The sequence below is a fragment of the Myotis yumanensis genome, unplaced genomic scaffold, assembly GCF_028538775.1.
Source record: "Myotis yumanensis isolate MYYU_CA2020_CCGP unplaced genomic scaffold, mMyoYum1.0.hap1 SCAF_2, whole genome shotgun sequence".
NCBI lineage: Eukaryota > Metazoa > Chordata > Mammalia > Chiroptera > Vespertilionidae > Myotis > Myotis yumanensis.
Window position 1 is genome coordinate 2,824,068 of NW_027223753.1, and position 22,377 is coordinate 2,846,444.

Below are 22,377 nucleotides of genomic sequence, written 5' to 3' on the forward strand. Positions count from 1 at the left end.
GATGCGCGGTTACCCTGCTTTTCCAGGGGGGACCAGAAGCAGAAGCAGGTCCAAGTCATGCCCCCTCCACCCACCAACTCTGAGCAGACGCCCAGGAGGCCACCAGCCACCCGCCTGTCCCTCCACCACGCTGTCCCCAAGGGAAAACCAGGTTTACGCTGCAGAGAGAAAACACCCAAAAAACTGTCCAAAGAGAAAAACGTGTAAAAGTTTACTATTTTCATACGTAACTTTAGAAAAGATATATTCCCATATAAAACGTTGCATAGCAAATGACATGTTTGTACAAAACCCGGTACGAAAACACCCTTTTATCATTTAAGATGATTCGGAACAAACCCTCGCTGAAAACAAACAGTAACGTCGTAGCCGGTGGCTCTCCTGTGCAGGAGCCCTGGCCGTGCAGCGCGGCCCACGCTCTCGCCCCACCCGGGAGCAGCAGCTCCACCGGAGCAGCCTTCTGAGCGCCAGGGCCTGCGACACCCACTCCTCGGCCCGCTGCTGTCCGCCGCTGGGAGGCCACCACCCGTGGAGGCCCATGGCGGCCATGGAGGCTGGGGAGGCCGGCAGAGGCCCGGCGAGGCTGGGAGGCCTGGGGAGGCCATGGAGGCCCGGAGAGGCCCGTGGAGGCCGGGAGGCCGTGGAGGCTGGGGAGGCCGGCAGAGGCCCGGCGAGGCGGGGAGGCCTGGGGAGGCCATGGAGGCCCGGAGAGGCCCATGGAGGCCCAGAGAGGCCCGTGGAGGCCGGGAGGCCAGCAGAGGCCCAGTGAGGCTGGGAGGCCTGGGGAGGCTGGGAGGCCCGGAGAGGCCCGTGGAGGCCGGGAGGCCGTGGAGGCTCCTTCACTGGTAGATGACCTTCACACAGAACGTCTCCTCGTTCTTGTCCTGGTCGTCGTTGATGTGGATGAGCACCTCCCGCTCCCCGGCCCTCCGACTGGGCGCGAACCGCAGGTCGATGGTGTAGGTCTCTCCGCCCGCGACCTGGAACAGGCGGCCGTCAGCGCCCAGCCCAGTGCCCGCTCCTCCAGCACCTCCACCACCACGTGTTCCCTCCAGCCCAGGCTGCGTGACCCACAGAGCACCTTGGCCTGGCTCCTGCCTCGGCCGTGGGCTGGGGGTTCCTCCAGGCACCAGCTCTGAGCTGCGGTGCCCCTGCTCCTGTGAGGCCCACATGACCGCCTTCCACGCCCCGGGGACACTCCCAGCCACACAGGCACCCCCACTGGCTTCCTGCCACCTTCCCTCCGACGCTCAAGACAGACAAGGGTCAACGTGGGGCAGTTCTGGTAAAACTTTGGAGAAACCACAGGTTGGGTCGGTCTCAGGCCTGATCCCTGAAATGTCGCCTGGACGCGGGGGTCTGAGACGAAGCAGTGGCGCTCACAGCGGTGCCCTCCCCACACCCTCCCCAAGCACCGCACCAGAGCGCAGCCGCCCAGCTCGCCGCCCAGCTCGATGGAGACGCCACTACCCGATGGCCTGGCTCCTACCTCCGTCCCCAGCCCAGGGCTCAGGCCCCAACCCGCCCGGTGCCCACCTGGAAGGTGTCCTCCCTGAACTGCAGCAGATCGGGGTGGTCGCTGTGCAGGCGGTAGGCCCGGCGGAAGGGGTAGGGGTTGGTGTAGGTGATCTGCTTGTGGGCGCCCTTCCCCTCCCCCGCGGCCATGGTGATCTCGAAGACCTGTGGGAGGGCGGCATGGGCGTGGGCTCCTCAGGGACTCCTGAGCCCGCTCTGCGGGGGGCCCAGCAGCTGGGATGTCTGCACAAGCAGGACAGACAGCCCCCCGTCGGGGCTCCCAGGGGAGGGGCCCCCAGCACAGGAGCAGCCCCCCGCTCCCCCCAGGGCCAGGAGGATGGGAGGAAGCTCCTGCCTGGAGCCGGGCCTGGTGGAGGACCAGGTGACCACCGTGCGCCCACACCTGTGCCCACGCACGCCCCCTCCCAGACCTTGGAGATGAGAGGCGGCCGGCAGGAGAGGCACACGAGCCAGGAGGCCACCAGCTGGTGGAAGTCCACGTCGACCACGTTGAGGTGCACGAAGCGGCTGCCCGCCCGGCGGGGCCTCACGCCCACGTGCAGGTCCTGCACCCCGTGGGGCGGCAGCGCGAAGACGCCTTTGGGGTCCATCTTCAGAAACAACAGAGTGGCGAGTGGGGACGAGGGGTTCCGGCACCCGCACCCCAGGGACCCGCTGCTGGGGGACCACCTGCTCGGGGCCCACGGGGCCGGCGTGCGGCAGAAAGGGCGGGTCTCCGTCAGGGCCAGGCCACCGCGGTCACAGCCTGTTCACCACCATGTCTGACGCCCCCTGTCGGGCAGGTCCCCTCCCACGTGGCGGCGACCCCCCTGGCTCTCACGGAGCCGCCAGCAGGAGCCCGCCCGGCCCGCTGAGCAGAGTGCGGCCAGCTGCGCTGACTCAGACTTAGTATCCTCCTCCCAGTGACTCTGAGACTGGCTGTGGGTGTACATGTCCCCGCCCCCCGATCGCCTGATAAGAAATCGGACGGAGACTCCACAGACCGCCAGTCCAAGGGACAGGAGCCCATCCTCGGGACCACCCACTGAGCGCAGCCCACGCCCGCCGCCCGCCGCCCGCCCCGCCGTCCCAGGTGGGCGAGAATGGCAGCGGCCAGAGAACATCGAAGGGGTCCGGCAGCCCAGGGCCGTACCGTCAGCTCCTGGGGGTGCGAGGTGAAGGCCCGCACATTCCTGAGCGTCGGCGTCCCCCGGAGGACCAGGGACAGGCGGGTCCGCTGGCCCACGACACAGGAGACGTCCACGCGCTGCAGGGAGTGCAGGTGCACCTGCCAGATCTGGACGGGCGCCGCCAGCCAGCGGTCCCTGTGGGGACAGAGCCAGGAGGAAGCACTGGACGGGCAGCGGGTCCGGGACTGAATGTGCCGCACGGCTGCCTCCACTTCCTCTCCTTGGTGGGCTCTGGACCCACCGTCCCTCGGGCCGCGGGTGCCGCCCTGAGCGGAGGGCACCCTTCGCCAGGCCCCTGCCAGCCCATGACGAGCTGAGGGACAGCCAGGCCTGGCCATGTTCAACGCCCAGCACCCGCTGCTTCCTCCCTACCCGCCCCCCCCCCCACACACACACACCCCCTGCCGCCGACCACCAGGCTCGCATACTCACACGTAAATGACAACAAAGAAGTCTTTGACATCCGGGCTCGGGCCACTGGCCACCTTCAGGAACACGTCCCTCGGCTCCCCCGGACCCTGCGGACAGTGGGGGCATCACAGGGACGCCGCCCCTGGACCTGACCCCGCCCCTGGCGCCCTCGAGGCCACAGCAGGTGAGAACCAGGCCCCGACGCCTCTAGTTTTCTGTGCGACTCAGAATCCACTAGTGTTTTCCCGGGGAAGAGAAAACGCCTTGATTGCACACTGAGCTCAGTAACTCTCCTGCAGGAGCCGTACCCAGCCTCCCACGCGGTCATCGCTGACAGCCGCTCCCTGTACGCAGCGGCGATTAACAGATGCCCTCATACCCTCGCTCCTCACTCACTCCCCTCGGAGGGTCAAGGACCTGTGTGCTGGCCGGAAGGTGAGGACTCGCCCAGGAAGCTCTCGCGGGCCCGGCAAACAGCCCCTCACCCGGGAAGAGGCCGCGCACAGAGACGCGCGAGGAGGCTGCAGGGACGGCGGGCGTGCGGGGAGGACGGAGTGGCCACTCACCGTGCTCTGGGTCTCACAGATGACGTGCGGGTCGCTGCAGCGGACGTGGACCGGGGGCGCCTCGCCAGGCATCCCCACGGGAGCACCTGGAGCGGAAATACCAAGACAAAGGTGTCTCCCGACAGGCGTGGCCGGTGCCGAGGGGACGGGTGCCGAGGGGACGGGCCTCCATACTGCCGCCCCTGCGTGGACGCTGGGTTCCTGCTCGGCCACCCCTGCGTGGGGGCCCATTCGCAGGCAGAGGCCAAAGCGGAAGCTCGAGTGCCAGCAGCCAGCGCGGCTCCCTCAGCGCCACAGGCACCAGCGCAGTGGGGGGGGAGTTGCGGGGGGCGGGGGGGGGGGGCGCTGCGGGCACACCGTCTTCGGTTTGAAATGACACGGGCAGAAGGGAGAGCCGACCACTGTGCCGGGTGTCAGGTGAGAGCATCGCAGGGTAACAACGATGCCATCGCCCCTCAGGGAGAACCGTTCCCAGCTGCTGAGCCCACCGCACACCCGGGCCCGAGGGACCTGCCTGGGAGCATGTGCCAGGGGGGCAGGCGGACCGCCTTCTTCAGGAAGGTGAGCTCCGGGTGGTAGAAGCGGAAGACCTGGTCCACCGCGGGCGGCTGCGGCTGCACCGTCAGCAGGAGCACGGCCAGGGGCTTGCCGCCGGCCCGGAACAGCACCTGCGAGCGGGAGGCGCGTCAGGGCGCACAGGCCGCACAGGCCGGGTCTCCGCGGTCCTCACCGCCCACAGGGGGACACGATCAGAGACAGGGCCGTCGGCACAGGCTGCCCACACAAAGGGGCGGCGCCCGGCTCGGCGCCTGCCTGCGGACGTGTCCCCACGTGTGCACCACGATGGCCGCCACCGCTCTTCCTACTGAGGAGGGCACACACCTGGGATGCGCCTTCAGCGCTACCGACCCCACCTCTTCCTTGCACACATGCAAAAGGACAGGCACGCAGGGGACAGGACAGCCGCCCGCAAGCCCACGTCCCGCTCGGAACGGCACCCCCTCCACACGGCAGAGCTCTGTGCCCCGGCCCCGCCCCACACCGAGTCTGAGTCACTGCCTGCCCCCTGTGCCAGCCCCGTCCGACACCCCGAATCTGTGCCCCCTCCCGCCTGTGCCCAGCCCCGCCCCCACCCCGAGTCTGTGCCCCCTCCCGCCTGTGCCCAGCCCCGCCCGACACCCCGAGTCTGTGTCCCCCCTTCCGCCTGTGCCCAGCCCCATCCGACACCCCGAGTCTGTGCCCCCTGCCCCCTGTGCCCAGCCCTGCCCAACACCCCGAGTCTGTGCCCCCTTCCCCCTGTGCCCAGCCCCGCCCGACACCCCGAGTCTGTGTCCCCCCTTCCGCCTGTGCCCCAGCCCCGCCCGACACCCCGAGTCTGTGTCCCCTCCCGCCTGTGCCCAGCTCCGCCCGACACCCCAAGTCTGTGTCCCTCCTTCCGCCTGTACCCAGCCCCGCCCCACACCCCGAGTCTGTGCCCCCGCTGCCTGTGGGCCCCTCTGCTCTTCCGGCAGCTCTGCGTCTGGTTTTGCCTTTTGAAGCTGCATCTGAAGGCGTTGCCCTGCGGATCGGTCCCCGGCTCGAACAGAAGCCCCAGGCCCACGCTCACACCCGTCGTGGGTGCCCTATCGCCCACCCACGTTCTATCTCCTGACTGAGGCATCGACTGGAAATGGCTTTCTCTCCTGTGCTGCTTGAGCAGAACTTGCACCTGTGACCGAGTGCTCAGACCGAACCTTCACACTCTCCGCCGTGTTCCCGACACTAAGCAGCTGAGAGCGCCGGCCGTGCGTGCAGGTCAGTGGACGCTCTGGAAAGGGCCGTCGGTGCAGGACGGGCCAGCCCTGTGGAGAGGGGGCAGCGGACCTGCCGTGTGCAGCACCTCGTGCCACGGCCAAGGGCTAGAGGGGCTGAGTCCACGGACGGGGAATGGCGGACACGCGATGAGCACCCGTCCCCACAGAGGCTTTGACAGAGGGGACAGGAGGGCTCTGTGCAACCACTGCCAAGGTCTCAGGGCCACGTTCATGCTCTGCATGCACAACACACGCACACATGTTCACATGCATGTACACACGTGCACACATGTACGTGCCAGTTCTTCCTACATGTATCTCATTTTATAGCTTGATTTTGGACTCATGTAAATGCTTTCAACTTGAAAACTAAGTTAATGTTTAAAGGACCTCTACGTGTTAGAAACAAGAGAAACAAACAGATCACACATACTGAGCTGGTGACAGGACTGCCCGGAGGAGTCCCTCCAGAGAGTGTGAGCACAGGACAGAGCAGCGCCGGAGCCTCGGCCTGCGGGGTCCCGTCAGGGGCTGCACCACATGTTCAGTGCACATGCACACACATACACGCACGCACACACACCCCACCAGCCACCATGGCCAGCAGCACCGGCCCACGGGGGACAGCACCGGCCCACGGGGACAGCACCGGCCCACGGGGGACAGCACCGGCCCACGGGGGCAGCACCGGCCCACGGGGGACAGCACCGGCCCACGGGGACAGCACCGGCCCACGGGGATAGCACCGGCCCACGGGGGGCAGCACCGGCCCACGGGGGGCAGCACCGGCCCACGGGGACAGCACCGGCCCACGGGGGCAGCACCGGCCCACGGAGACAGCACCGGCCTATGGAGACAGCACCGGCCTATGGAGACAGCACCGGCCCACGGGGGATAGCACCAGCCCACGGGGGACAGCACCGGCCCACGGGGACAGCACCGGCCCACGGGGACAGCACCGGCCTATGGAGACAGCACCAGCCCACGGGGGACAGCACCGGCCCACGGGGATAGCACCGGCCCACGGGGGACAGCACCGGCCCACGGGGACAGCACCGGCCCACGGGGGACAGCACCGGCCCACGGGGGCAGCACCGGCCCACGGGGGCAGCACGTCACAGGCTGGCCGTCCTCAAACTGAGCAGATAGGTAGATACATGGAGGAGGATGAAGCCAGTTTCTCACGGCAGAAACGGGATCACAAACCCAGGGGAAGGGCTGCTGACAAGCCCGCGATACCACACCGCCCTGGGCGCTGGTGCGATCCCCCCTCCAGCCCCACAGGCGGCGGCTGTGTCTGACGGGCACCCGTGCCCATGCCCAGCACCCAGGTTTGGTTTCTGAATACCCTTCTCCACCCAGGAGCTGGCACGGGGCCGCTCAGGGAGGGAGCGGGCACACAGCCGCCTGCGGCAGGAAGGAAGCGCCAGAGGGAGGAGGGTGCGGGCACGTCCCACCACTGCACCCGATGGGATGCTGGGCACGTGCACAGCCAGCCCCCGGGCCTGCGCCGGTGCCCGCAGCCGCAGAGACGGAGCGCGAGGACAGCGGGCACAGCGGGCACAGGGCAGCGGCTCACGCCAGCACCAAGGGCTGCACGTGGTGAGTGGCCGGGAGATGCCTCCACGTGAGACACCAGCCAGCAGCCGTGCCAGCACCTGGATGGGGAAGTCCCCCTCTGAGTGCCCTGCCCGCACCCCTTCCCTCCAGGAGGCCGGCAAGGGCGGAGGGCCGGGCCCAGGCGGCCCGAGAGCCAGCAGAACTCATGACACTGCCCGGTCCCCGTGGAGGACACCGGCTCGCCCCCCACGGCCTCGTGCACCTCAGATCAGGCCTGTGCTCTGCCCGCACCTTGGCGTGTCTGGTGGGCATCACGCTGTCCTTCGCAGGGGATCCGGGGTCTGTGCCCTTCTCAGGTCTCAGGTCCGCAGAGGCCTGTGGGAAAGCAACCAGCAGCCATGGGTCACGGACGGATTCTGGGGGCAGGCACTGCTGTCCACCTGCAGGACGGTCCACTGCGGAACAGCTGCCCTGGCCTCACGGCACTCACAGCGACCTCACAGCTACGCTCATAGCGACCTCACAGCGACCTCATGGTGACCTAATGGCGACCTCACAGCAATCTCATAGCGACCTCACAGTGACCCTCACAGCGACCTCACAGTGACCTCACAGTGACCTCATAGTGACCTCACGGCGACCTCACAGCGACCTCACAGTGACCTCACAGCGACATCAGTGATGCTCATAGCAACCTCATAGTGACCTCACAGCGACCTCACAGTGACCTCACAGTGACCTCATAGCGACCTCATAGTGACCTCACGGCGACCTCATAGAGACCTCACAGTGACCTCATAGCGACCTCATAGTGACCTCACGGCGACCTCACAGCGACCCCACACTGACGCTCACATTGACGCTCAGCGGCTGCTATAACTGGCCTCGCTGCCCAGAGGCTGGGAGGCGCGTGAGCCGTGGAGAAGGGGCCCCACGCTAACCCAGCTCTGCCTGGAGCCAGAGGCCTGACGACTCGCCTCCGCCCTTAACCTCTTGCCCACAGTGCATGCAGAGCCCCCTGGGAAGTCTGGGAGCCCTGGGATCCCTCAGGCCATTTAAGGGGTGACCATCATCCCACAGAGCTGACCTCAAGGTCACTGTCCGAACAATGAGACACGTGCCCACACCCTCCCCATCACGCACACGCACACATGCACACCCACATACACACATGCACACGTACGCATGCTCCTCACGTCTGTACAGGAAGCCTCGGGCCTGGCCTCTGCTGGGGAGCACACAGGGCGGTAACAAGGGCGCAGCCCTCACTGCAGGGGCCGGGCTGGGAGGCAGCCCCAGCTCTGACGTCTGGGGAAGCTCTTGACCGGTTTAGTAGAGACTCAGACGGCCTCGCCTTTCCTGCCACCCCCCTCCGCCGCCCCCCCAGGCACGCAGGGAACACGAGGCGTCGGGCCACCGCGCACGGCGTGGGGCCGGGGTGAGAGGCCACGGAGGCGACGCCCGAAGGCTCAGCCATGTGGCGGCTCAGGGCCCCCGGCCCCCACGTTGTGTGCCTGGCGACCAGCCTTGGCCCTGGGAGGCCCACCTGCGCCACAGAGAAGGTCTGGTACTTGAAGGGGACGTGGGCGGTCTCCCGGGGGCGCAGGAAGAGCTGGGGTGCGAGGCCGCCGCGCAGGCGGAACATGTCCTCCTCCACAGGCGTGTGCAGGCCGGCCGCGGCCTTCAAGTGCCTCCACTCCTGGCTGTCCACGATGAGGCTGGGCGGCAGGCAGAGCTGAGCTAGAACGTTCCCCTGGGGCCCCAAGGCCCCACAGGGAGGAAGGGAGGGAGGGAGGAGGGAGGGAGGAGGGAGGGAGGGCCCGGCCCACCCCCCTGAGCTGGCCCCACCTGAGCTCAGGGTTGTCCACCTCGATGGTCACAGTGTGCGGCGTGTTGTGGGGGTTCCTGAGGGCGAACTCGAAGAACTCCGCGGTGCCCAGCGAGGCGGAGAGCGTGTGCTCCACGGTGATGGCCAGGCTCAGCGCGCTGGCGATGTTCTGGGCCTTGGTGCGCTCCCGGTAGGCGGCGATGACCTGCAGGTCCCGCGCATGCTGAGCCCGGACGTTCTGTTGAGCCTGCGAGACACCAGCCCGAGCCAGGGCCACATCCTGGGCCGCGCTCCTCCAGGCTGTTTCCCACCACCTCCCCCCCCACCCCGAAGTCCAGGCTTCTCCTGGACTCACCCCTCCCCCCCTCACGTGGGCTGGGCAGGACCGGCCGGGCCCCAGCTCCAGGGACGGAGCAGGGCATGCCTGTCCCTCCACGGACGCCTGCGGCACTCCTGGCTGCTCTCTACCCATGGGAGGTGGCGTCTGCCCTGCAAGCTCCGGACTGACTACGCCGCCCCCACCCCACACCCAGGAGGCCGGGTCCGGGCACCGCGGGGAACGGGAGGCAGAGGTTTCCAAGAAAAAAGAACCCCCTCAGCACTGACAGGTGGCCGCTCCCCAGCCGGGTCCCCGTGTGGCAGCCGGCGCCCTGTCTGCAGCAGAGTCCCTGGAGGGGAGTGTCCTGCCCGACAGCCTCCAGCGGGGTCCGGACCTCGGGCAGCTGCCGTGGGGCGGCGCCGCGGGTCCCCGCCAACCCTCCCTCCTCGCCCGTGACTCCGCGGGCTTGGCCGCCCAGGGGTGCTCCAAGCTGGAGGTCGGCTGCTTTCTGGTGAGCCTCCCACTAAAAAGTGGGGCTCAGGGCTGCTCTGCGAGACTGAGACCAGCGGGGCCTTCCCAGGCCGGGCCTCCAGACATAGGCAGCCCAGACGCCAGGGGAAAGGCCACCGGACCGCCTCTGGGCTGGAACTCAAGGGCGGGGCCAGGTTCGATTTCTGACTTAAATGACTGCATCACCCACAACGCCGGCCCTCCCACGCCGGGGCTGAAGCTGCGCCTGGCATTCTGCTGGGATTTGAAAATGGGGGTGGCCCTGCTCCACGGGGGCCTCCCTGGGGGGCTTAGACCTTCCCAGTGGAGTGGGGCCGCTGGCCAGGCTGGTTCCACGCTGGACAAACAGGGAGTGCTCACCAGCGCGCTCCTCCGGCAGCCCCCCTCGCCGCCGGCCTCCTGCGCACGCACAGCCCTCATCCGCTCCAGCTTGCGCCTGCGAACGGCGTCCCCCTCCCGCACAGCGCCCCGGGGCCCCTTGCTCCCCGGCGGCAGGGGTGTGAACAGCATGGCGGCCAGCTCGCTGTCCACATCTGCCAGCTTCTGTGCCTGGACCACGTTTTTCACCCCTAGAAGGTTCAGAGGAGCCAGAGATCAAGTTCACTTTTGGAGCAGATGCAGTCACGTGACCCAGCGGGAGCTCAGGGTCGCTCTTCCCTGTGACTGCAGAGCTGGTCCCTCACGCCCTCCCCAGTTCACAAGTCAGAGGAGTTCTGACCTCAGTCCACGTTCCTCCTGACTCTCCTCACTTCCTGTTCCCCGCAGAGGAGCAGCCGCCCTCTGTAGGGTTAAGCTTCTAGGGTTAAACAGGCCGCTCATAGGGTTAAGCTTCTCTACGCGATACCAGGCGGCCAGCCCGGGCTAGAGCGCTGGGCCTGCCCAACGTGGTGAACCGAGTGGCCGCAGGCCCGGGAGGCGAGCACTCAGGGGCACTGGCGGCCATCACTCTGCGCCCAGGTCCAGAGGGGCGTGCACACAACACGCTCACACACCTGCACGCGTGCAGCCTTCTCTGCCTCGGTGTGCTCCACCCCACCCCACCCGCCAATCACACCCACGCACCACCCACCCACCCACTCACGTCTCGGGGTCCCTCGCGTGAGGAGGCTGCCTCCGTCGAAGCGGCCGGCTCCCTCATTTGAAATGACCCGCAACCTGGAAGGTGGCAGCGCGCTGGCCTCTCTCCCTGTCTGCTCACACAGGTGACCTAGACGGAAAGCGCCTCCGTGAGACATCTCCACAAGTAAGAGCCTGAGGGCACGTGCCCACGAGGAGGCCCGCTGTCCACCAGCCGCCCTCCTCTCTGGCCCTCCCTCCTTCCCCTCTGGCCTTCCCTCCCCTCTGGCCGAGCATGGAGGAGACAGCAGCCTGCTCCAGGGCCCCAGCGTCGGCACTGCCCTGGTCACCTCGCCCCTCCCTGCTGTCCACAGCCACGTGACCCAGAGGGAGCTCCCCCGACCCCCAGCCCCCCGACCCCCAGCCCCACGCCCTCCCTCCCTGCCACCAGCTCAGAGGTGGCCCAGGCTCCTGGCTCCGCACCGTTTCCTCTGCACCAGGGGGTGTGGCCCCACAGGCCTTGGCAAGCTCTGTGCCCGTCCCGAGAACCCGCTGCCCAACTGCCCAGCAGGTGGCATATGCCACCTGCACTCACTGCGGGCACAGTGGACCAGCCACGCGGAGGGAGGCGGGCTCTCCCGCAGCTCTCCCCACCACTCCTGCGGCGCGGCGAGGGGTCCCCTGAGGCAGGCCAGGCCACCTCTGTCCCCACACCTACTGCGATGAGCACGGCCTAGTCTAAGCCTGAGAGACACGCAGAGACCAAGGAAACCGTGCAGGTCAGGACCCGGGCCCACAGCGCAGGGGCAGGTGCCAGCGTCCTGGGGGCTCGGGCTCGTGCTGACTGCCCCTGCGGCGTGTGGAGCAGCAGGGCCCCGCGGTCCCCCCCTGGACAGACGAGGTCCCCGGCTTCCTGCGCTTGTACTTGGACGCTGGTTTGTTCACAATCAACTGGAAAAGCTGAGCCTACGTGTGCACAACGCCGAGGGCCGCAGGGCCAGGACCCGAACTCCCCAGGGCTGTTCTTCGTCGGAAACTGCTGCCGGTTTCCTTCCCCGCCTCAGACGTGTGGGACCAACAGCAGCCGCCGGAGCCAAACCCTCCCATACGCAGGGCCCCCTCGCAGCCCTGAGCTCCCACAATGCGCGGACCACAAACTCCGGTCACCTGTCACAGTGCACACCCCTACCCCTTGTCCTTCCACCGTGAGAACACGGGATGTGACCGCAGAGCTGGGCTCAGGACAGCCCTTCCCCCAGGAGGCAGCCGGGGCCAGCGGCCACCCCGCACCCAGGACACTGGGGTCCAGGAAAGGACGGGCTCCGGGACACCGACATGACCAAGGACGCGGAAAGGCCGCTGCGGAGCAGGCTGTTGGGCGGCAAAGCCTGTCCGAGCCAGGAAGCCACTGGCCGAGGACAACGTCTTGCAGAAGAATCCACGGAGACTGGGCGCCGCAGCGACGCTCCCTCCAGGCCCCTCGCGGTCTGAGCGCAGGAGGCTTAGCGCTGCCCGGGCGAGGCCGAGCCAGGCAGGGTCCCTGCGGTCACCCGGGAGGCTCCCCGGCCATCACCCCGTCTGCGGGCCTGTGCCTGCTGCCTGGTGCAGAACAGCCACGTTTATACGGAAATAAAAGCTACAACGAACACACAGGAAACCGCCGCGCGGCCACGCAGGTACGGCGTGCGGCACGCGGGCTCGTCCTTTGTTAACCGCTCCGTGCGCGTCTGCGTGGCGCCTCGCGAGCAGGTCTCTCCGACTCTCTCCCATGAGCTTATCTCTCCCTCGCAGGCAAAGCATGAAAATGACAATTGAAGATAACACGTAATGGAGCTAATCTTTCTTCTGGAGATAAGATTGTAGCACCCGGAGTCGTGCACATTGTGGGCTCGTGATTAAACGGAGAAATAACCCGCACCATCCTGGCGGCGGACTGCAGCTCCCCGGTCCTGCGCGCTTCTGAGCCCCGTCTGCTGCTCACATGTGGCTCGTTTATTTCTCCAGAACCTAATTGAGTTTTGCTGCTTCCACATTGTCTATTTCCCAGCTGCCCTGGATGCTACATTTGTAAACAAGCAGCAGAAACCGGGCGCCTTAATGAGCGCGCACCTGCCGCTGCCCGGCTCGCGGCCGGTGCTGACGCCGGTGCTGACACTGCGGATGGGCCCCTGGGGCGGAGCCTCACGCTCCGGCTGGGTTTTGAGTGGAAAATTCCCGATGCAACAACAGAGGCTTGAGTCCTCCGGGTAGACACAGCTCCACAACCTCTACCGGCTTGGTTTCGTCCAGCTTTCAATTCTGCCCAGAACCCCAGTCCTGCTACGGGCCCTCCAGGGCGGCGGAGTGGGCTGGTCACTGGCCCTCTGCCCCAGCCACCTGTTCCCCGGTCAGGGGCCTCAGTCACACCCAGAAGACCACCCCCAGGCCAGACTCCCTGCAGGTGGAGGGGGGATCGGGGCTCAGGCTCCCTGCCCAGCCACTCTCGGGGCACAGGACACCACGGGGCGAAGGTCAAGGCTGGGCCCTAAAGGGGTGCTTCTCGGGCCCTGCCCCCAAGTTACACACGTCCAGGAACATTTCTCTCCCTCCTCTGAGACGGGCAGTTCTGCCGCTGGTGCTCCCAGGAAAAGCTCTCCTGGTTGCTGTAGTTGAGGACTGTCACAGAGGCCCCGGGACAGCACCACGAACAAATGAGGGCCAGGCCGGGGACTAACCGCCCGAATCCTGACCAGAAATAAGGAGCACAAACAACTGGCCCAGGGCAGACCTGGTGGTCAAAGGCAGGCTCCATGGACAAGGGCAGGCCCAGGGCACAAGGGCAGGCAGACAAGGGCAGGCCTGGGGTACGAGGGCAGGCCCAGGGCACAAGGGCAGGGCAGGCAGACAAGGGCAGGCTCAGTGGTCAAACTAATAAGAGTTTTGCTAACTCCTGCTCCTATACGATGCCCACAATTTGTGCCACTGCCTGCGGAGCTCATGCTCCAGCTGGGAAGGCGAGTGGCTGCCAGGAAAGGACGAGAGGCCACACGAAGCGTCGGGACTCTTACCCACGTTGGCCAAGGTCAGGTGCAGCAGGCCCTTCACCACCGTGTGGACGCCGATCGGCCTGACGCTGCCAGACGCAGTCACGTCTCCACTCAGCACCATTGCATCCTGTTCGTACTCGGTCGCCAGGACCTCGAGCTCGTGGGAGACCTGCACGGCCGGGCGGCCCTGGCGGAGGAGGTGCTGCCGGGGAGAAGGCACGTCACCGCCCAGCAGACCCGACCTGGAACCCGAGCCCGATGCCAGCCGGGCTTCTCCACAAATTCACCCACCACGTCAACACCCGGGCGCCGCCCTCAGGAGCCCCCTCCGTGGGGACCCACCACGTCAACACCCGGGCGCCGCCCCCGGGAGCCCCCTCCGTGGGGACCCACCACGTCAACACCCGGGCGCCGCCCCCGGGAGCCCCCTCCGTGGGGACCCACCACGTCAACACCCGGGCGCCGCCCTCAGGAGCCCCCTCCGTGGGGAGGAGGGGACGGAGCAGCAGGACACCGAGCAAACCCCATCTCTACGTCAGACCTTTCAGAACCAAGACAGGCCCACAGGCAGGACGGGCCAAGGGACACGCCAGGCCGGGTGCCGAGCACAGAGCCCCCAGGCCGGGGGCCGCAGGACGGGACGCGGGGTCAGAGGAGGCCTGGCGGCTGGAGCCGATGGCAGGACCTCCAGAGGCCATGGTCCGAGCGGGCGAGGGAGGCCCACACGGTCAGGACCTTCCCGACTCGGCTCCTCTGCCTGAGCCGACGGCAGTGAGGCCCCAGGGATGATGGGCTCACAGGTCACCTCTGGCCCAGCGGGCCTCTCCCTGTGAGGCCTCGCGAAGGCCGCCTCACCTCTGGCTAGCGTGTCTCCCACACAAATGGAAGCGTGGGGACAGCCTGCGCCCCAGCCTTGGGACTCCTGTGCCCCCCTCCCCCCCGGAGGGATGAACACACAGACTTAGGTCTTAGGTATGAGGGATGGAAAGTCCCTAGGCCAGGGGTGGGCAAACTTTTTGACTCGAGGGCCACAATGGGTTCTTAAACTGGGCCGGAGGCCGGAACAAAAGCATGGATGGAGTGTTTGTGTGAACTAATATAAATTCAAAGTAAACATCATTACATAAAAGGGTACGGTCTTTTTTTTTTTTTTAGTTTTATTCATTTCAAACGGGCTGGATCCGGCCCGCGGGCCGTAGTTTGCCCACGGCTGCCCTAGAGAAAGGATTCCACTGTAAGTCCAGCTGGAACTCTAAAAAGCAGGATCCTGAACCCGGCGCAGGCCCCCTCCCTGCCCACTGAAGGCAGTCCCCGGGCCAGGCCCTCGGAACCAGGCCGCCTGGGAAGGAGCAGGTGACACCACCTGGCTGGTCAGCCCGTGGGAGGCACTGAGAACTGAGCAAGGACCCAGCCTCAGGGACCCAGACCCGTGAAAACGTCACCTGGGAAGGAGAGAGCTCGGTGGCGTTTTTAACTTGTGACCAAGGAACTGACGGCCTGTCAGGGCCCCGCCCCTCAACAGCGCCCGGCCCGGGAGCCGCTACCTTCAGGTGCACGGCGGCCGAGCCGATGAGCAGCAAGGAGTCTCCGTCCCAGACGTCCACCTGCAGGCTCTGCACGGCCAGGTAGCGGGTGAACCAGCGCCGCTCCCCGGGCCTCAGGAACCCGGGGTCCACCAGGTACCTCAGCTGGAAGCCCGGAGGCCCTGTTCCGAGAGGCCCCAAGTCAGTCCAAACGCAAGGGGTCATTTCTCATCTCACACTGTGAAGCGGTTCCTGCTCTGGTCATGCTAGTTCCTGCTTCCGTCACAGCTACAGTTTAATAAACACGTTAATCAAAGACGTCATCAAGTCTAAATTAACACGCGAAGGCTACACTGCTTTCCAACACGTTCAACAAACTCCTCCCAAATGAAGACTGACGCTTCCCCGAGTCCTGGGGATCGGGCCACGCGGGGCGACAGGGCCCCACGGCTGCAGGAGTCACGCTCAGGCTCAGGAATCAGGGAGGAGTCAGTCAGCATCTCCTGTCAAAGCTGCACATCACTCACACACGCAGAGCTCAGCACATGGCAGCGGAGACCAGAACCACCGCCACCGGCCCCACCCTCAACCTCTCACCCTCCACCCTCCACCCCCACACCCCGAATCTCAGGCAGCAGCCCCACGGGGAGCAGGCCCCTGCGAGGGCCACTCTGGACTATCAGGCTTCGTACTAAGAGGTGGGCGCCCGCCTTCATGGTCCCCACATGGCGTCATCATTCATCCTAAATTGACAAAAATGCCACTGAAATCGCCATTAGTTGAGGTGCAGGGAACAACCATGCTGGGACCACATTCAAAACATTCCCCCTTCCCATCAATAATGTAACCATCTTTATGAAGCCCCCCGATGAGCAGAATATTAACTCCGGGAGGAGGGGGGAGGGGGCGAATGTTTACCCAGCAGCCCATGCGGCCTGGGCCAGGCTGCGGTCCTACCCCACCCCCAGCCACCTCAGCCCTGTGGGTGCCCCCCCAGTAAAGTCCCCTCTGCTCCCCTCAAAACCAGGACAGTCCTCTCGGTGGGAGGACAAAATGGGTCAGGACAGGGACACAGCACTGGGGGGAGGACACAACACGGGGGGGCGGGGGGTATTGGGCCCAAGGGAAACGGAGTGAGGACCAGAGTGGGACAGCTTACAGGGGCACTTCTCGGGGCGGTGACGTTATTCCCTGTGGCCTGTCACAGTAGATATGTGATGTCAAACATCTGTCAAAATGTAGAATGTACAACACCAAGAGCAAATCTTAGTGTAAACCAGCGGTTCTCAACCTGTGGGTCACGACCCCTTTGGGGGTCGAACGACCCTTTCACAGGGGTCGTCTAAATACATCCTGCATATCAGATATTTACGTTACGATTCACAACTGTAGCAAAATTACAGCTATGAAGTAGCAACGAGAATAATTTTATGGTTGGGTCACAACATGAGGAACTGTATTAAAGGGTCGCGGCATTAGGAAGGTTGAGAACCACTGGTGTAAACTATGAACTTTGCTAATAACAATCTATTGGTATTGATTCATCAATTGTAACAAACGCATCAACCACACTAATGCAAGACGATGACACCGGGGAGACTGTGGGGTGTGGAGTACACGGGAACCCTACTATCAGCTCAACTTCCCTATAAAACTAAAACTGCTCTAAAAAAAGTCTCAATTTTAAAAATGCTTTGAACTGTACATTTTGTTGCATGCATATTTCACTGGCAAAAGATAATCTCTTTTCTTTTTTTTTTTTTGGTTAATCTTCACCCAAGGGCATTTTCCCATTGATACATATATATATATATTTTATTGATTTTTTACAGAGAGGAAGGGAGAGGGATAGAGAGTTAGAAACATCGATCAGCTGCCTCCTGCACACTCCCTACTGGGGGTGTGTCCGCAACCAAGGTACATGCCCTTGACCGGAATCGAACCTGGGACCCTTGAGTCTGCAGGCCGACGCTCTATCCACTGAGCCAAACTGGCTAGGGCCCCATTGATTTTTAGAGAGAGTGGAAGGAGGGAGGTCGGTGGTAAGATAGAGAGACACACACACACACACACACACACACACAGATTGGTTGCCTCCTGCACAAGCCCTGACCCAGGCTGGGGATCGAACCTGCAACCCACATGCGTGCCCTTGACCAGGAATCGAACCCTAGACCCTTTGTTGCATGGGGTGGTGCTCTAACCACTGCGCTACCGGCCACCGCAAGATAATTTCTCTTAAGTGAGGCTCATAAGCAACTCGGCACTGAGACCTTAAGGCAGCAGTTCTCAACCTGTGGGTCGCGACCCCTTTGGCGGTCCAACGACCCTTTCACAGGGGTCGCCTAAGACCATCCTGCATATCAGATATTTACATTATGATTCATAACAGTAGCAACATTACAGTTATGAAATAACAACGAAAATAATTTTATGGTTGGGTCACAACATGAGGAACTGTATTTAAAGGGCCAGAAGGTTGAGAACCACTGCATTAAGGCATGGCCTGCCCATCGGGGGCGGGGAGATGGGATGCCCCGCTGCAGGGACCGCAGGCAGGGGAACACTCAGGCAGGGACACTTTTGATGGAGACTCCGCTGTATAAGAAACTGCAAGAAACTTTTTTTAGACTCTAACTTGAGAATTTTGGACTTCAAGTTTTAATTCACATTGACAAGAAAACTTGATTTTGGAGTTTAATTTCTCTGGACTTCAACTTGCAAGGAAATTTAATTTTTGGACAAAGTTCTCTCTGGGAATTCAAAATGCAAAGGGGTTATATTCAAAGTGGGAGCACCTCTGGGATGCAAAACCCAAGTGCAGGCTGTGGGGACTCCGGGGACAGCACGTGGCCACATCAACCATCAAACACCGCTGGGACGGGGGCAGCAACTACAGACAAAGGAGACGTGAGTCCCTGCTGCCACGCAAGGAGCTGATTTAAACAAACTATTAAAAAACGGCATGAAATTGGGAAGATTTTTACATTGGTTTGATGATACTAGATGTTTGATGATATTAGTGATTAATTTTTAGGTGGGATAACATTATTGAGTTTGTTTTTTCAAAAAGACTAGTTTTTCAGATACACATAAGGAAACCACGGGTGAAACGATACAGGAAATGGTAGCGCAGGCTGGAGAAGATCTGGTGGGGACACAGCCGATACTGTCGGAGGTGACGCACACTAGTTTCTCAGATTCTGCACGTGTTTGGATTTTTCCTTGTACAGCATTTTTTAATAATGAAACTTTCAGCCCTGGCGGGTTGCTCGGTGGTTAGAGTGTTGAGCTGGTCTCGGGTTCGATTTCCAGTCAAGGGCGCATACCTGGGTTGCCGGTTCCCCAGCCCCATTGCAAGCATTTGGAAGGCAGCCAATCGATGTGTCTCTCCCATCAATGTTCCTCTCTCCCCCTCCTCCCTCCCACCCGCTCACTCTCTACGAATAATGGAAAACATCCTCAGGTGACAATTAAAAAAAACAGAAAGACTTTGAGACAAAGTGTGGCTCACCAGCCTCGGAGGAGCCGTGGTGACTGGTGGGAACAAGGACGTGTGACAGGGGGCCCGAGCGGCTCTGCCCGGCCCCGTCCAGCGGGAGCAGCTGCAGCCGCGGGGTCGTGGCGGGCGGGAAGCGGTAGAACTGGAAGGTGAAATACACGGTGCGCGGCCACGGCGTCCCCGGGTCGTCCTGGGGCACCCTGAGTCCGACAGAGCCTCGGATGAGTCGGGTGTCCTCGGCGGAGAGCGGGCTGCAGTCACCCCCTTGCGAGGTGGCTGACAGCACAGGACGGCTGTGCGAGTCCGTGCCAAACCGGACACCAGGCGCACCCCGCGTCTACTGAGCCCTGAGCACAGGTCTGCCAGCTCGGACCACACAGGTTTCTGCTCGATGCACGAAGTGCACAAGCCAGGGCCAGAGCAGCAGGCAGTCCGAGAGCGCACCTGCTGAAGGCAAGGAACTGCAGCACCACCTCGTTGCCCCGGAGACGGTCGGCTTCCTCCCTCTGCAGGCTGAACTTCACGGGGTCCGCCGCACTGACGGCCTCCACCGGCTGCTGGCTGGCGTCCAGGATCTCGGGGAAGCCGGCGGCTTGCAGGAGTGCCATGCAGGCCCGAGAGAGCCTGCCTCCGGAGCTGGAACACACAGATGATCAGCGGCCTCGGGGAAGGCGCCCGAGGTGGTGTCCGGACCCACCTCTGGGGACAGCCTGGGTTCAGAGGGCCACGCGATCTCCATGCACTTGTCTGCCGAGTCCCTCCCGAGCCGCCCCTCACCTCCGGGCCTGGGCCCCCACGACGATGGGGGCGTGCACGGGGGTGAAGGGCAGCTCCTGCAACTGCTCAGCGACACAGGTTCCCGGGACCACGGGCGTGGGGCTCAGGTCAGCTTCCAGGTGCGCGATCCCGCCCTCCAGGGGGAGCTCCTGCTGACGGGAGGAGGCCCAGGTCAGGCCCAGGAGGCTCGGTCTAGGGCAGGGGTGGGCAAACTTTTTGACTCGAGGGCCACAATGGGTTCTTAAACTGGACCGGAGGGCCGGAACAAAAGCATGGATGGAGTGTTTGTGTGAACTAATATAAATTCAAAGTAAACATCATTACATAAAAGGGTATGGTTTTTTTTTTTTTAGTTTTATTCATTTCAAACTGGCCGTAGTTTGCCCACGGCTAGTCTAGGGGCCCATCCCTGAGCGGCTGCCCCGCGGGAGCATCAGCAGATAGAAACACAGGAGGCTCGGCGGCCTTTAACCTGAGGCGGACAATGAGGAGTTGTAGGGCGTGTCCCGTGGAACATCTGGGACAGGCTTAGACCACAAAGTTATGTTTTATCCGGAGTTCGAATTTATCGGGGCGTCCTGTATTCTGTGTGAGGGGAAAAGCACCGAGGCAGGAATCGCTGATTTTATGAACTCAGTGTCCTGGGAGAGACGTGCTGCCCGAGAAGGCTCGTTCACACCAAACCGCGTTTACGGGCAAGACACGCAACCTCCTTCGACACGGGCCTGTCCCCGCGCCACTCGCACCGCCAGCCACTTCCCTCCAGAGCACGACGCCTGTCCAAGGGAAAGGCCTGCGGGACCCAGGACGCCCTCCGCCAAGCCTGCTCCCAGGCGGTCAGTCAGTCTCAGTTCAGAGGGACACCATGTGCCCGGGACACCCCCGGCCCCGCCTGGCCCCGCCCCGTGCTTAGAACAGGGCGCCACGCCTTCACACAGGTAATTACACGGACTGTTTTCCTCACAGACTTGCAGGCAAGACTGGGACACAGTTTGCAGGTGAACCGGCCACTGTGAGAGCCAACTCCGTGTGGGTCCCCAGGTGACACGGGATGAAAGGACAGGGCTCTTCTAGGCCACGGCTGCCGCGGGCAGGCGGGTGGGGCCTCACTGGCCCTCCCTCTGCTGCACTGGGAGTCTCTCTCTTCCTCCCTCTCCCTACTGCGTCCAGAGACCCAGGCGGCTTCCCGCTGCTTCTCCACAGAGCGAGGCCTCAACCGAGCGCTTGGCAGGTCCAGGCCCAACGCTCATCGAATGAATCCTGAGGCACGGACAGCCCCATGCCCGTGTCCCAGGGAACACAATACCCAGTCACCCCGTGTCCCAAACCCACCATGGCCCGGTCACCCTATGTCCCAGGGAACCACGATGCTCCGGTCACCCAGCCAGGGGCCAGCGTGCTGGCAAATTGCCTTCCCCATGTCAGGAGCCACCACCTGGGAGGAATGGGGCGCACTTACCACCTGGGCCCCCGAGGGCTCGGAGCTGGCGGGCTGCTGAGATGAGGGCTTGGCCGAGCGGCAACGAGTGGGGGACGGTGGGGAGGCTGCGAGCTGGGACAGGGACAGCTGGAGGGAAGAAAGCTGGTGAGACCAGCCACTCAGTGACCTCGTGGGTGCTGGGAAGGAGGCTCCGGGCGACCACGGAAGGCGCGAGGCCCGCAGCCTCCATTCAGCAGCTGCTCTGGACCCCCAGCTGTTTCAATGTCCTTAGAATTATCGAGAGAGAGGGTTCTGTGACCTCTCCTGGCCCCTGGTGTCTGAATAAACGCAGCAACAAGGACAAGCAGGTGGAGGGGAGGAAGGGCCGGGGACGCCAGGTTCTCTCGCGTGGGTGGCTGGGTCCTCTCTGGGTTCCCCTCCGGCCCCGGGCTGACCGTCGCCAAGGCCCTTCCGGTTCTGACCCCCATGCTCCTCTGACGTGAACGGGCCGGTGGGCTCTGGAGACAGACCGCTGGGGACGGACGGACTCCCCCTCTGCCACTTCGTCACCGTGTGACCGTGGGCAGGTCACCTACTATCTCCCTCAGTCTCCTCATCTGTAAGATGGGGTGATCGTGGCACCTGCATCACAGGACTGTCAGGGGCGTTACATGGAAGTCCACGGAAAGGGCTCAGCACCAGGCACCCGGCCGCCTCCCGCCCTGGAACGAGGCGTTTCCCATCAGCAGGGACAGCTGGCCACGGGCCACGGGCCACGGACGTGCTGGACAAGGGCATGACGAGGTGCCGAGGCATGGGTGAGGGTGCGTGTGGCTGGGGGGACCCGGCAGCATCTTCAGGGAACAGAGAGCTTCCCTGGGAGTGAGAAGGCTGCCCCGTGGTCCCGGAGTGCCCGGGCAACGTGGACGTGCTGGAGGGACAGTGCTGGGATGGCCGCAGGGAAAACACAACATCACTTCCCACCCAGGTTCCAAGCTGCATGCGACACATCCAGCCCGCTCCCCGGGGACGGCCTTTGGGGTACAGATTATTCAACTTTTCTAGAAAGTCACTTCCAGGTGATGCTGCCAGAAGGAGTCACCGGGAGGACAAGCCAACTCTGACCTCGTTCAAAATCACATGATGACCAAGCAAGCCAGAGCCCTGCTGCCACGCAGGCACCTACCAGGGACAGGCCCACCCACAGCCAGGTCTGCCCTCCGACAGGCAGCCGCCGACATGCTAGGCTGTGCCCATCTCCCCAGCACTGCACGCGGCTGGGCTCCCTGGACAGCAGGCACTGCGGGGATGAAGACCACATCTCGGCGTCTCGGGGAGAAAGCAAAGGCTGTTCAGTCCTGACCATTCTCAACCCTCAGAC

At 63.8% G+C, this 22,377-nt stretch overlaps 1 protein-coding gene across 1 annotated transcript in view; it reads right to left on the reverse strand.

Annotated features, from left to right (window-relative positions):
- Nucleotides 1–231: 231 nt before the first annotated feature.
- NPHP4 (nephrocystin 4) overlaps nt 232–22,377 on the reverse strand; it is a 58,647-nt gene continuing 36,501 nt past the window's right edge. The window contains exons 14-31 of the mRNA XM_070403952.1: nt 21,036–21,143; nt 19,577–19,728; nt 19,244–19,435; nt 18,812–18,999; nt 15,319–15,479; nt 13,796–13,976; nt 10,774–10,899; nt 10,053–10,261; nt 8,884–9,110; nt 8,582–8,753; nt 7,327–7,410; nt 4,197–4,350; nt 3,683–3,768; nt 3,138–3,223; nt 2,669–2,840; nt 1,947–2,126; nt 1,537–1,680; nt 232–980 (exon numbers count right to left, since the gene is read on the reverse strand). Coding sequence (XP_070260053.1) covers nt 840–980; nt 1,537–1,680; nt 1,947–2,126; nt 2,669–2,840; nt 3,138–3,223; nt 3,683–3,768; nt 4,197–4,350; nt 7,327–7,410; nt 8,582–8,753; nt 8,884–9,110; nt 10,053–10,261; nt 10,774–10,899; nt 13,796–13,976; nt 15,319–15,479; nt 18,812–18,999; nt 19,244–19,435; nt 19,577–19,728; nt 21,036–21,143 — 2,763 coding nt within the window. The 3' untranslated portion in view covers nt 232–839. The remainder of the gene's footprint in view (nt 981–1,536; nt 1,681–1,946; nt 2,127–2,668; nt 2,841–3,137; nt 3,224–3,682; nt 3,769–4,196; nt 4,351–7,326; nt 7,411–8,581; nt 8,754–8,883; nt 9,111–10,052; nt 10,262–10,773; nt 10,900–13,795; nt 13,977–15,318; nt 15,480–18,811; nt 19,000–19,243; nt 19,436–19,576; nt 19,729–21,035; nt 21,144–22,377) is intronic.